The sequence below is a fragment of the Tauraco erythrolophus genome, chromosome 14 (genome assembly GCF_009769465.1).
Source record: "Tauraco erythrolophus isolate bTauEry1 chromosome 14, bTauEry1.pri, whole genome shotgun sequence".
Taxonomy (NCBI): domain Eukaryota; kingdom Metazoa; phylum Chordata; class Aves; order Musophagiformes; family Musophagidae; genus Tauraco; species Tauraco erythrolophus.
The window spans coordinates 15,252,446-15,266,112 of record NC_141478.1 but is presented as its reverse complement, the minus strand read 5'-3'; the positions used below and the strand labels follow the sequence as shown (position 1 = coordinate 15,266,112).

The 13,667-nt window shown below is 34.8% G+C and overlaps 1 protein-coding gene across 3 annotated transcripts in view; it reads left to right on the top strand.

The window, feature by feature from the left end:
* The window catches only part of ZNF280D (zinc finger protein 280D), a 51,821-nt gene extending 38,544 nt beyond the window's left edge, over positions 1 to 13,277 (top strand). Inside the window, exons 19-22 of one of the 3 annotated variants that reach the window (XM_009983351.2) lie at positions 2,182 to 2,227; positions 4,815 to 4,870; positions 10,594 to 11,265; positions 12,934 to 13,277. In XM_009983351.2, the coding sequence (XP_009981653.2) occupies positions 2,182 to 2,227; positions 4,815 to 4,870; positions 10,594 to 11,230 (739 nt within the window). In that variant the 3' untranslated portion in view covers positions 11,231 to 11,265; positions 12,934 to 13,277. Of the gene's footprint in view, positions 1 to 2,181; positions 2,228 to 4,814; positions 4,871 to 10,593; positions 12,385 to 12,933 lie in introns of those variants that run through there. The other 2 variants (XM_086620297.1, XM_086620298.1) reach the window with 2 other exon arrangements.
* Positions 13,278 to 13,667: the final 390 nt, after the last annotated feature.

Here is a 13,667-nt window from a genome sequence, read left to right as displayed (position 1 = left end):
AAAGAATCTTCAGAGAGTTCTAGAGAGGTTTCAAAATTGCTCGAAATTCTGGACCAGTAGGCTGTACTTACCAGAAATGGTCACGATCTTTGTTTTATTTTTCATATCGTTCTTTCCAGAAGCGCTGTAGCTCCACAGATTTAAGGAAGTACATTGCCTTTGCTGTTTGAGAACTATAGGATTTAAGATTTCTTATATCATAAAGCGTTGGGAACATCACAAGGTGATAGTTTTCTATGGTTTAGTATCCATTTATGAAACTTATGCTAATTATAAATTAGAAGGGAACTACTTTCTAAAACCTCTTCCTAAACGGAATTAAGGTTAAGAATGTGTCAGGCATCCAAAGTAAACCGTATTAACAAAGCTGTGGTTACCTGAAAATATTATAAACTCTGTTCACTTCTGAAATAGCATGAATTAGCCAGTTTGAATCTACTTTATAAGCTATAAAACATGACCACAGAAATCTACCAGAATTTGGTTGTATAAAATAATGTTAATGTATTTAAAACAATTTACAGGTATTGGATCCAATTTATTTTGGTGTCAAAACTTACATTTATTCAGTCAAGAACAACAGTATGTTTGGTCTTTGGACATACAATATCTGATTTATTTGTGTCTAAATTGTTCTACTCTTTCAAGAGTGACTGGTTTTAGACTAAGTACTATTTCCAACGTGTTTGTTGAAGTTCTTGCATAGAAATCATTAAAGCAGTGAAGCTAAGCTAAATATTTGATGTTGCATCATCTTTTACTGGTGTTGCTACATGTGATTAAGTACTTGAGAGTGTTTCAAGTCCCGGACCCCAAAAACATGGTTTATCCTGATCATTTTTCTTACCATTAATTAGATGAGAATTTTTACAGTGCTATCATAGCAATGTTATTTAAAACAGTCCTTTTTGTTGGTCGTGGTTTTGCCATCTTTTATTGCAAATTAAGATGTACAATTAAAATAGTTATAAACGGTTGTTTATACTACAGTCCAAGTTTATTAGTTACCTGTTAGAACATTAGTGTTAGAAGGTTTATGACGTGCTGAAAGTGTGTGCTAAAAATCTTTAAAAGGTCTGGTTTTAGCACTGGTTTCTTGGATTAAATTAGGAAAATACATGTGGTAGATATCAATCTAATATTAGTACACATTTTTCATAGAAGATGGTAAAGCTGTTTCTTCTGTCAAATATTTTATACCTTGTAGACAGCCATTAAGACTTGCTGAGATCATGAATCATTTAATTTATGATTAATAACATCAAATATAACAGAGGCAGCACCATACTTCAGCAGATTAAATTTGCCTTTAATGCAGTGTCAACAAAGAAGATACAGGCATAAGCAATTTTGAGTGTTTTGTTCAGCTTTTCTTTTTTATAGAAAACCTTTGAAAGGTCAGATTTTTATATTAGAACTGATGACTTAACAAGGTTTTGTAGGAGACATTCTTCTTCCTATCTCTGCGATAGCATTTTCTTATATAAACACAGAAAATCAATTTTAGTGATGTTGTGATAAGCTGTTTAATTAATGTGGTTTTTAAAGTCAATAAATTTAAATAATTTATAGCTCATCTAATGTATGGACTGTGCCTGTGAAGGTATTTTGAGGGAATTATCTCCTCCAAATAGTAGTTGGAGGTCAGCTGCAATGTTTTACAGTTGCCTTAAAGTAAACTACAGCTGTGTTCTGGGTATTTGGGTTATGGTAGACAATTAAAAGAAAAGTGAGCTTGTTTTGCAGAATGTTTTTGTTGTGTTGTAATGTAGCTTTATGCACTTAATTTAGCATTTCAGATCTTAAGTACTTCAGTCATGGTTTAAAAGGCCTTTATGGTAAGGAAATTATTCCTCATGTAGAATTGCAATAAGCACTGGAATAGAAGTATTACTAACCATCTTAAGACTGTTGCTTCCTGTTTTTCATGAGGTGAGAGAACTGGAACAGGTTACGTGAGACAAGTTGATCTTATAATTTCTGTATACTATATTAAACATTTTAAAATTTGGAAATGCTTTTGTGGAACTCCAAAGTACATTTAAGCTCAAAATAAGAATCAACTTGAAAAATCGATTTAAGATTACCAAGTTGCTTTCTTACTGTAAATACCTTCATCCTTATCTCTATTTTAACCATACAGTATTTGAAAACATTGAATCTTAATTCATTATCCACTAGGTTAAAGACTGAAATCTCCATTAGAGAGAGAGAAGCTAAGTTGGAGGTAACGTCTTTTCTTTTCTCCACACGGTCTAACAGTACCTCTGAACTTCGTAACTAGTTTGAAGATTCAAGACAATTCTTTTTTAACTATACATATACTTCTGGGTCATGACATTCAGAAGACATGCGTAGTGCAAAAATCTAGCTTTGTGTTTTACTACAAAAAGATATGGCAGTGCTGGAGGGTGTCTGCCACACCCAAACATTTCCAATTGGCAGTCAGTCCATTCTGGTTGATTTTTATGCCAGGCTCCAATGAAGCCTGGAAACAATGGTTTTGTTGTCTTATGTATCTTCATCTTTGAGGAACCTTGAAATTGACTTGAAATGCAACCAGAGATCTGAGTAAATATTGACTCTGAAGTGTAACTTTTTGAGGTTTTGGGGGTTTTTATACTTCTTTAAAGAGGAAGATCTTTGGAAATGCCTCTTCAGGCCTGAATTTTTTTCTCTAGGTGTTTGTACAAATTTTGGCTTGCTTTCTGCCTATGGAGATGCTAAGTGATCTCACAGTATATCGTCTTAACTTTTTTCAAAACTATCATCTTTGGATTCTGATCTTACAGAATTTTCATGTGTAAGAAGTTGTCTTTCTGTTGCCTTTCAAAGAGGCCAATCTGTTACAGAAATCCCAGCCAGTAAGAGAGTGGGAGAAGTCCTCAGACCTAGTAAAGGTTTTACTTGTAACACTGCTTGCCTGCTTTCCAGAATGCAAAGAGGCTGGTGAGTTTTTGCAACAGAAGCAATGATTTTATAGAAACGCAAGAAGACTGTTCATCTTCATTCCACAGTGTTAAGCAAGATTCTCAAACATACACAGTAACGCTTTTTCTTTACGTAGACTCCATTACCACTCCAGGTGTGTTTTCTTTTTCTTTTTTTTTTCTTTTTTTTTTTCATTCCATATTGTGTTTTAGCATTACAGGAGATGTGGGATTTGTAGGTTTTTTTTTCTCCACAAAATTGTGTTCCATAATACTGGCTTGTAAAAATAAAACAAAAAATGCAACATCCTCCCCAAACCCAAACAAAAGCAAAACAAACAAACAAAAAAAAACCCCACACACCCTAGCTCTTATAGGTGGAAAAGATGGAGAATGCAGACAGAATAGGCTACCTTGGTGTTAGCTGTCTCAGCTAACAGGACATCTGAACCAAGATCTTTCGAAACAGTGAGCTGCCATTCAGTGTGGTCTGGGCTGCGTGGAACCTCTGGTTGTTTTTCCAAGGTGCCAGGTCTGTTGTTTTGCTGCAGTCAGATGCTTGATGTTTTGGCTGTTTGTTGAAATATACAGCAGGAGGTCGCAGGACAGGCCTCTAGGGTGCTGAAGAACCAAAACCATAAATTGATGAATCAGGCTGTTTAAAAACATAGCATTTAAAACTCAGAGAAATTACATGAACTCTTTATTTCCTGATAGTTCCTGGGGGGAATATGGTCAGCTATGGCAGAAGAAGATGGTGGATAGGGAAGGAGGTTCTGTAGTAGGAAGTAGAGAGCAGTCGGAAAGTGTTTCTTAGCATGAGTCATATGTGCATGGGTTTCGTGTGACAGAAATGTAATGAAGTATGAAGAAGTATAGCAAAGGGTATTTTAGAAGATAAAATAAGCTTAACTTTACCATACAACTTTAAAATATTTGCTGTTTAACTTGGCCTCATTGAAACAAAATATACCACCTCTGTTGGAGAGAAAAAATACTATGCTAGAAGTATGTAACATAGTTTAAACAGTTTTAAGTATTTAAGAGGTTGTGATACAAATAATAATTTAAAATGTTTGTGTTTATGTACAGTGACCTTTTCTATTTTAAAACCAAAATTAACTTAGTTGTATTCAGATAGAAAAAAAAGTTTTATTTCTTAATTTTGTCACTTAGACACTTAAAATTTCCTAAATGAGAATAAGGTTATATGGGCAAGGGTGCCCTGCAGCATACGAGATGCTTTTAGAAGACTGATGTAGCTGTTTCCAAATTATAGTTTTCAGTCACTTGCTTTTCCACTGTTCTAAAATTGAGGGTAAAAAATTGCCTTTGTTCATGTTGTTTAGGGTTAAAAAGTTATTTCATTGGGTAAGTTTTGATAGAGACTCAAGTTTATTCTGCGACAAGCATTTTGTTAAGAAACTCCCTTATACTTAACGTAATAGCAGCTGTAGGACTAAAACACTGGGTAGTGCTTAAGAAAATATACTCACATCAACTTTGTTTTACTTTGCTTTTCGTTTGCTTTTTTGCTTTTTTTTACTAGCAAAACACAAGTTTAGTTCAGAGGGTTTTTCCCCCTCCAGATAAAAAGCTGTCCAGATTTAGTTTGCATCCTGTTCAATAAGGCATAATTGAAATTATGTATATGAAAAAGGCTACAAGAGTTGCTTTTAAGTTTTGCTTTGTTTGTGGTTGGTTTTTTTGTTCATTTTTTTTAGCTTGAAAGATTATTTGCAAACATCTCAGATGTACTCAGATCCATGCTCAATCTCTGCTACATAACAGATTTATGGGAATGTCAGCGTGAAATTATTTCTGCAACTTTATATTGTAGTCAGTTGCTCGTGAATGTAAAATAAATATCATTAATTATTACAGAATAATTCAAGACCTAGTTTATCTGAAGGAAAAACAGAAACACCAGCTTTTGAAAGGTAAATACAATGATCAGCTGCATCTTGAAATCAGGTACATAAAATAACACGTTGTGTTATTTCTCAGGTAATTGGGAAAAGTGTTTAATTAGAATTTTCATAATGTGTATTGTCTATGTTAAAAAATTTTTAATGGCAGTTGTAATGAACTTACTCAACAAGACATGTAGAATTCAGCTTCTGAATGTCAAAACGCATTCATAGAATCATAGAATGGTTAGGGTTGGAAGGGACCTTAAAGATCATCTAGTTCCAACCCCCCTGCCATGGGTAGGGACACCTTCCCCTAGATCAGGTTGCTCAAAGCCCCATCCAACTTTGGCCTTGAACACTTCCAGGGATGGAACATCCACAACCTCTCTGGGCAACCTGTTCCAGTGCCTCACCACCCTCAGAGTGAAGAATTTCTTCCTTGGATCTAATCTAAATCTGCCCTCTTTCAGTTTAAATCCATTGCCCCTTGTCCTATCACTACATGCCCTTGCAAAAAAGTCCCTCTCCAGCTTTCCTGTAGGCCCCCTTTAGGTACTGGAAGGCTGCTGGAAGGTCTCCCTGGAGCCTTCTCTTCTCCAGGCTGAACAACCCCAACTCTCTCAGCCTGTCTTCATTGGAGAAGTGCTCCAGCCCTCGGATCATCTTTGTGGCCCTCCTCTGGACCATCTCCAACAGGTCCATGTCCTTCTTATGTTGGAGACCTGAGAGCTGAACGCAGTACTGCAGGTGGGGTCTCATGAGACCACAGTAGAGGCAGAGAATGACCTCCCTCGACCTGCTGGCTATGCTTCTTTGGATGCAGCCCAGGATACGGTTGGCTTTCTAGGCTGCCAGTCCATATTGCTGGGTCATATTGAGCTTCTCATTAACCAATGCCCTGAAGTCCTCCTCCTCAGGGCTGCTCTCGATCCATTATCCACCCAAACTGTACTTGTGCTTGGGATTGCCCCGACCCATGTGCAGGACCTTGCACTTGGCCTTGTTGAACTTCATGAAGTTCACACGGGCCCACCTCTCCAGCCTGTCAAGGTCCCTCTGAATGGCAGTAATGACAGATGGCAGTAAACGTTCTTAGAGATGCTTAAACTGTGAATTGGCCAAGATTCATAAGACATGAAACAAATTGTATGGTTTGTTAAAAGGAGCTTTTTTTAAAAAAAAAACAAACAAAACGTTGCATATGAGTTAACAGTATTACTGGGACAATTGAGAAACAATTTTAAAATAGAGTATAAACTTTTAATTCTTGTATATTCCTTTAGGTTTTTAAAAACCTCTGTCATTTATGGAAAGTGTACTCAAATTCTTAGCAGAGCAAATATGAGAAATTTTTAGATAACTAACAATTATAACTCTACACTTTAAAAAAATATGCAAAATTGTGGGATTTTATGGCAGTCTGAGGCAATAATTGAAATCTTATACATTTCTTTTGGCACATATTGTGGGCAGACTTATTCTTCATATAATTAATCTAAATTATTACTCCAGATCCCACAGCCTGAAATATCCTGTTCAAGTTAGTGATCTTTCACAATTGTTGGTGCAAACTTAACCTTTAAAAGCTTAGTCAAAACATTATTACAATTATTTGTTATACATGCGTTTATAGTGCTTTTAAAAAAAAAAAAAGGGCAAACTGCTTTCGGAATCTCCTTGTAGGTTACTTTTCTTAGAAAACGTTCTGCTTTATCTCTCTTTTATTCTAGTCGTATGCACTGGGGGCCAAATAATTTGAAATTTTACTTTCACTTGAAATGCTTCCTTAAGAATTGTGACTGAGTGGTTCGGGTATTAGAAGCTAACTGTCTTTGAGCTACGGATTAGTAAACAGTCACTGTAATTCTAATTGAATATGATGCGCTACTTTCTCCTATGCTTGTGTTTAAGTAGACAAAAAAAATTTTAGTATCTAAATGTGTTCTGTGTTTTCTGTTAAAATTTTGTTTGATATTACTTTATGGGCTTTAAGACAGACATCTGGAGTATTGTAGCTCTAGCACTATTGATTCTCAGTCCTCAAAGACTTTTCTCTGTTATTAAGCCAGGGTAGTTATGTTGATATTGGCAAGTAATTAGTGATGCAGGAGCAGATCAGCAGATGAAAGCAGTTGATTCTGAGAATCCTCCATCTTCACTGCACTGTGGTTCGGAGGTGTTATTTTAGACCAGACTCGTATTCCCTGGACAGAATGCCCATACTGCGCACATGTTCTGAGATGTGTGGAACATCCGTTATTGAATACTCAGCTCTGTTAGGCATTGTAGCACTTATGGACAGAGCTTCCAGTTCTTTTTCCTCAACAAAGAACAGCAAAAAAAATCTTGAGCTAGTAGGATTTTGAAACAACAAATAATCAGCTTAGCTTCCCTCAGCCTCACTTGGCACCCAAATCTTAACATTTTCTATACAATGAGAAAAAGAGAAAAAATCCCTTTAGTTTCTAGACTTCTGTAGCTTGGGGTGAGTGTATGTTTGCACCTGGTAGACTCGTTTCTTGGATTCAAAATTATTTCTTATACTACTCCCTTGAAGTAGTCTTATTCTAAAACCTGACTTCATATAGACAATATGGCAGCTAGTTCATTAGTATAGCCCATATTTGATAGTCTGGCCATGGTTTGTATCATGCTTTAATATATGGGTTCATTGTTTTCATTAAACAAAACTCAGATTTTACATTCTAACTGTTGATTGAAATTGTCCTTTCTGCAAAATAGTTATCATTCTCGCATTTTCTGGTCTTTTTGATATCTGATTTTTTTAGTTTTCTTGCACTGTATTATTTGCACATAGAGTAGTAAGAGTAGGTTTCATTCCTCATATTAGATGGAAGGCTATTCTTTTTCAGTTGCTGACTTACTAATAGAAGGATTTCTTTAAATCTTATGATTTTTCTTTTTATTGTGAAATTTTTGTGCATCACAATACCTAGGTTTTGCTTATTCATCTACAGTTCTCAGCAGAGGTAAACAATTTAATTGGAGAACTGTTCCATCTAAATGAACTTACTATTGTGCTTAGCGATCTAAAAGGTTGCTGTTCTTTGTGGATAATAGTTTTTGTCATGGTGATTATTCTACAAAACTAGTTCAATTTTATTTTTATACTCTGTTTTGTTAGTATAAATGACTCACAGGAAGGTATGCTGATGAGAGACAACTTTTTTGCATGAGAAATTAGTAATTTTTTTTATTATTATTTTCTTCCTCCCTACTTCCTCTACCTCCCTTTCTGTGTTTTGCCAAAAATGAGTGAGAATGAGAGGCTGGGTTTGGATGAAGCTGGGATTTTGGTTACTAGAAAGTGCGGGAGATTACGATGGATTCTTTTTACACGTCAAGGGGAGATTTGTCCTTTGAAGTGTGACTCTTGTTTCTGTGTGTGTACATATGTGTAATCCAGCTGGGATTTCCAGTGTAGAAACACTGCTCTGTGTGTGCTAATGAGGCATTAATCATCCCTTTATTTAAAACCTTTTTAATTGCATATCTGTGTTCAAAACTTCCCACATAAAGCGTAATACTGTGCTTATTAACTGCAACTATACCACAGCCTCAAGCTGCTTGTTGAAAAGTAGTAGCTAAAGGTCATGTGTATACAGTGTTTCATAGAGTTGACTGGATTTTCATAGGAAAACAATTCTAAATATTTACTAGCATTTATACAGCTCTGTATAGCTTACGTGTTTCTCTGTAATAGATGAGATCATTAGGAACAGTTATAGCAAGACTGGCTATGTCAACCACAGCTGACAGGTAGCTCTGAGCATTGGCTTTTGTGCAGGAACTTAGTCTTGAGCTTGCCCTCAAATATTATTCTTTTTCCCCTTTTTGTTCTAGAAGTTTGAGAGAGAGGAGAACAACTTGGATAGAAAATCTGTTTGTATACTTGAGAATGTTATTTACTGGTTTGGATAGTCTAATAAATGAAAAAAAAAATTGACACGAGTAGCAAATATAGGTTGTAATTTGGTAAAGAAGTTGGCTTGTCTCTTAATTCCTTATTACAAATGAAAAATTGGTGTAACAAGGTGAAAATATTCTTATGACTACCTCGGCGACCAGTAAGATTTCACCATTCAAGGATATCTCAGCAGTCTCTTATCCCTACTCAAAATATTCCTCTGACTTAAATTCAAAGTAGGAAATTGAATATTCTTGAACTAGTTTATTTAAGTGAAAGTAAAACTTGAAAACATTTCTGAATGTTTGTAGTATGTAGCACCTCTTCCAGAACAACTGTTTTCTATAGAACTCAATATCATTTAGCATGTAGGTGAATCACATGAAGCGTTTTAAATTCCTGAATCAGTAGAACAACATGTCTAGATGTCCAGCTTGAAAATGTATCATAAAAACATAGTAGAAGAAATCAGTTATTCCTCTTAAGTCCTGGAACTGTCTGCTTAGGTAATGTTAAAAGTGGTTTTAGCCAAAAATTATTTCAAACCATTTTTTAAACTATTTGAAGAAATAAAGTACAAACGCATTTTGATTAATATTTGGTGATATTATAGCTCTCACATCTTTTGTCTGCATGTCACTGTTCAGAGACTATTTTCAATTTATGTTTTGAATTCTAGAAGTTAATTTGCTCCTAACTTCATTTCCTATATAGAATTTATGTCTGAAATCAGACCAACTGTTCTTCCATCTTCCCCTCTCCTTTTTGTTTGTCACCATCATAATTTTTAGATAATTTGAGCTACTTCTCATTCTGAAAATTTTTGAATGGCTTAGAAATTATATTAAACTTTTACCAAATTTAAATCCTTACAGCAAAAAATTGAACTCCATCATTGAAAGGATGGGAGAAGCTGGTATTCTTATAACAAATGAAAAGAAATATTAGGAAACTAGTATTTGGGATTTTGACTGTTGGAATATGAACATATGAGCAAATTGCATATAGCAATATGACCAGACTATTGTATTTTTGTGGGTATAGATTGCATTTGAAATACACAGTTCAGTCTTTGGAGCTTTCTGATTTACTTTTTTTTCCCCAGTCACCCTAAAGCATTGCATGCATGTGGCTTTATTGAAGTAATACAAGGTTCAAACAATCAGTTTGTCTACAAAGTTCATACGTTGTGGTTTAGATTTTATTGTACAGTAAGATTCTCATTTTTACTTGCATAGTTCAGTACTGATGTAGGTTTCTTTTATATAAACATACAGGTTTACTCTGAAAAGTGACTGAAAATGCTGCTTCACAGGTTCAGTTTTTCAGTGAATCCAAATTTGTAGTTGCTCAACTAAATTTTACATTTAAGTTAATTGATTTCCAACTGTTAGCTTTTTTCTCGCTTTACCTGCATTAGTATTGCAGAGTCAATTTGATGGTATAAAAATAGAACTGGCTGCTTTTCTTGCACATCAACAAAAGTTTTCAAGTAGTCATATTTGTATCTGTGTTGAAGAGGCTGTGCTTGTAGAGGAACTTAATATACATTTCATACATCACGTAAAGGGGACAACCTAACCTTCCTTTCTGGAGATGAAATTCAAGAACTAACTGACTGCTAAGTATAAAGCTAAGTTTGTAAATAGGTAAGAAAAATGCACCTGTTAATTAAATTCAGCCCATCTTGCTGTGAAAGTTTGTGAGAAATGCCCAATAGGTAATATGCAGTACCACTTTCTGAGGGTCACTTTGCAGAGTACAGCCATGTGCTGCTTTATTTCATTTGTTATAAAAACAACTTGTTTTGGTTTTTTTTCAGCAAACAAGACCATGACTCTGCAGATGAAACAAAAGAATGCAGTAGAAATCAAACTAAAAATGTTGCATCAGTTGAAAAGAATGAAGAAAACTCGTCCTTGTCAAATACAGAAAATGTCCCTAGTTTGGAACTTCCTGACAACAGCTCAAAAAATTCTTTGGATGAGAAAGGAGCATGTCGTGATTTAGATAATAACAAACAATTAGTAGATGAGAAAAAAAAAGGTATTCATAACGAAAGTGAGTTGAAAACTTGCCAAAGTTCAGATAACATTATCTTGAATGAGCAGACTAAAATACATAGCTTGGATGAAACTACACTTTCAGCAATGAACGCAAGGGACTTAAAACTAACGTTGGGTGATGATGTTAGTTTTGAGCAGTTCTTGAGAAAAAGAGATGAACCTGAATCTGTTAGTTCAGACATTAGTGAACAAGGCAGTATTCATTTGGAGCCTTTGACTCCATCAGAGGTACTAGAGCATGAAGCTACTGAAATTCTTCAAAAAGGTAGTGTTGCACCTTCATCAAAGAAAGCTGGACAAGTCTCTGAACAAACAGATGAGACTTCTAAAGAAAGCAGTCCCAACAGAATGGAAACAACTGTAAACAAGACAGATGAAAATGAAGCAAGCTGAAATTATGTTGATTTTATTATTTGTTATAAACAATGGTAAGAACACCATGGACCATTTCTGATGAGTGTGCTCACTGATGCTAGTATTAAAAATAAAAAAGGGGGGAGGGAAGAGGGAGGAGAGAGACACTAAAGGGAAGTTTTGCATATGAAGATAGCATGTATGTGTATGTACAACTGAATTAACTAAACTTACAAAAGGTAACACGTTCAAATATATCATTGTCTCTTGGATGTGATATATCTTATTAGATTGACATTTAAAGGAGAAATAAATTCTAATTTTTATAGTTAACTAGACTGGGATAAGGTGATTTATTTGCCAAGAAAATATTTTTTTAAATCCTTCATTGTGAATATCATTAAACAGTGGGATTCAGTATGAGTTCACTTCTGATGCTGAAATGGAGCACACTTGTGATGATGGTTATTGGTCTACTGATAATATGGGTAAACATAAATCTTTGGACTTGGTGTCACATTCCTGTCTGTAAAAGCATGTAAACAGAATTATATGAATCTATGCACCTCTGTACAGGTGTAATCCTGCCAGGCTGTAAGCTTACCTTAATAAACTTTCAGTGAAAGTGGAATTATTACAATAAAAATATATATTTGTGGGGTTTTCAGTGTGCAGGCTGTGCAGAAATGCAGAACATAATTGTATAAAGTAGAACATACTGCTGAAAGTACTGTAGCTGTTAGGCTTTTACCATTGTTTTAATTATTCTTAGCTGTAGACCCGTAGGAATGGTCTGTAAGTCACACCAAAGTACGGTTTAATGTAAAAACTGTTTTAAGCAAAAAGAAGGAAAACCCCAAACTGGAAACACCAACTGGCATGTATTCTGCGATTTTGCAGCTGCTGCTGGCTAACTGTTACAAAAAGGACACAAGGGCATATAAAGTAGGATTGTACAGTTCAATTTCAGGACATTTTGTAGCCAAAACTGTGTACAGAAAGACAGCTGCTGGTTTTGGTTTGGTTTTTTGGTTTGGGTATTTTTTTTTTGTCTTTTAGTTAGGTAGATGTAGGAATGCATATGATTAATGGTAGCTTTCTCTTATGACTTCATTGCTCCGTTTGAAACATTCAGAATGTGCTTTTGACCTGCAGTTTTGTTGCTCATGAATGTTAAATGTTTTGAACAGCTGTTAAAGCACTGCTGTAAATTATTACTTTTTGAGTAAATATTTGCAACAAAATTTTGTCTTTGTGCATAATTTTATGCTCAGCTTGAAACTTTGGGCATAGTCTTCCTACATTTTTTTTTTTAAAGATTTAGTGACAGTTCCCAAAAACTATTTTCTTTTAAGATTATGAATGAGACGTGGCGGGTTTTGTTTGGTTGGGTTGTTTTTTATGAGTTTTCTGTGTTTTAGGATTAAATGAGCAAGTGCCTGTACATAAATGTATTTTTGTAGGTGTGTATTGTGGTAAGACGTGCTAACTTGTCCTGATTACATAGATATATTTTTCTGGGCCATCAGTGTGCATCTGAAGTCTGCTCTCTCATTCTAGGTTAACTGGGCTCAGCTGCTAAATGAGTCTAATCAGCAACAGTATTAAAATTCAGAGACCATCCAGTTTATTGTTGGAGCCTCTAAATAAACCACATCAATCTCAACATCTCAAATTACTTAAAACTCTAAAGAGTTATATGACTTAAATTTTGAATTGCATCTTAATTTTCATTCATGCAGGTTTAGAAGACTTTTAAAAAGAAAAATGGAACAGTTTACATAATCACAGCTTTTCAAGATCTGCCTCTTTAAGAACTTCAAATAACAAGACACATGAAAAAGCTGAGAGCAATAAGTTGCAGTATTCTTTTGTTCTTTACAGATTTTAGTGAAATCGTAAACTCGAGGTATGACTAACCAGTCTGATGTCTTCACACGTGTACAAGTGGAAGAATATAAAATACAGCACCACGATGAGGACAGTTTAAAGGACTTAATCATCTATGGAACTGATGTGTATGTTACTGAAGAAGTTACTGAATGCATCTGTGTTTAAACCTAGAGCGATCTCCATAGTGGTTTTTATCTGATTAATGATCTTCCATGAAAATTATATATTTTGAATAGCGCTCTGATATGTGGTGTTGGAAAAGATTAAGTTCAACTGGAACCAGTTGTATGATACTTGCTTGTAAATTCCTCACGTTTGTCTTTTATTATGCAATCAAATTTATAAAACATTTACTATTTTAATAATAAGAATCTGGAAGAATTTGGCCACAAAATGTTGAAAATTGGAAAATAGAACTAAGATTGAAACATCTGCATTTTTGGCAGATGTTTTTATATATATTCTCAGATGATGTGAAAGCATTGTTTGTTTCAAACCATGTAGAGAATGTTTATACAAAAAGTAATGTTAGGTATAAAACACTCAAATACCTAGTAGCCTTTCCAAAGGAAAAGGTGAGAGA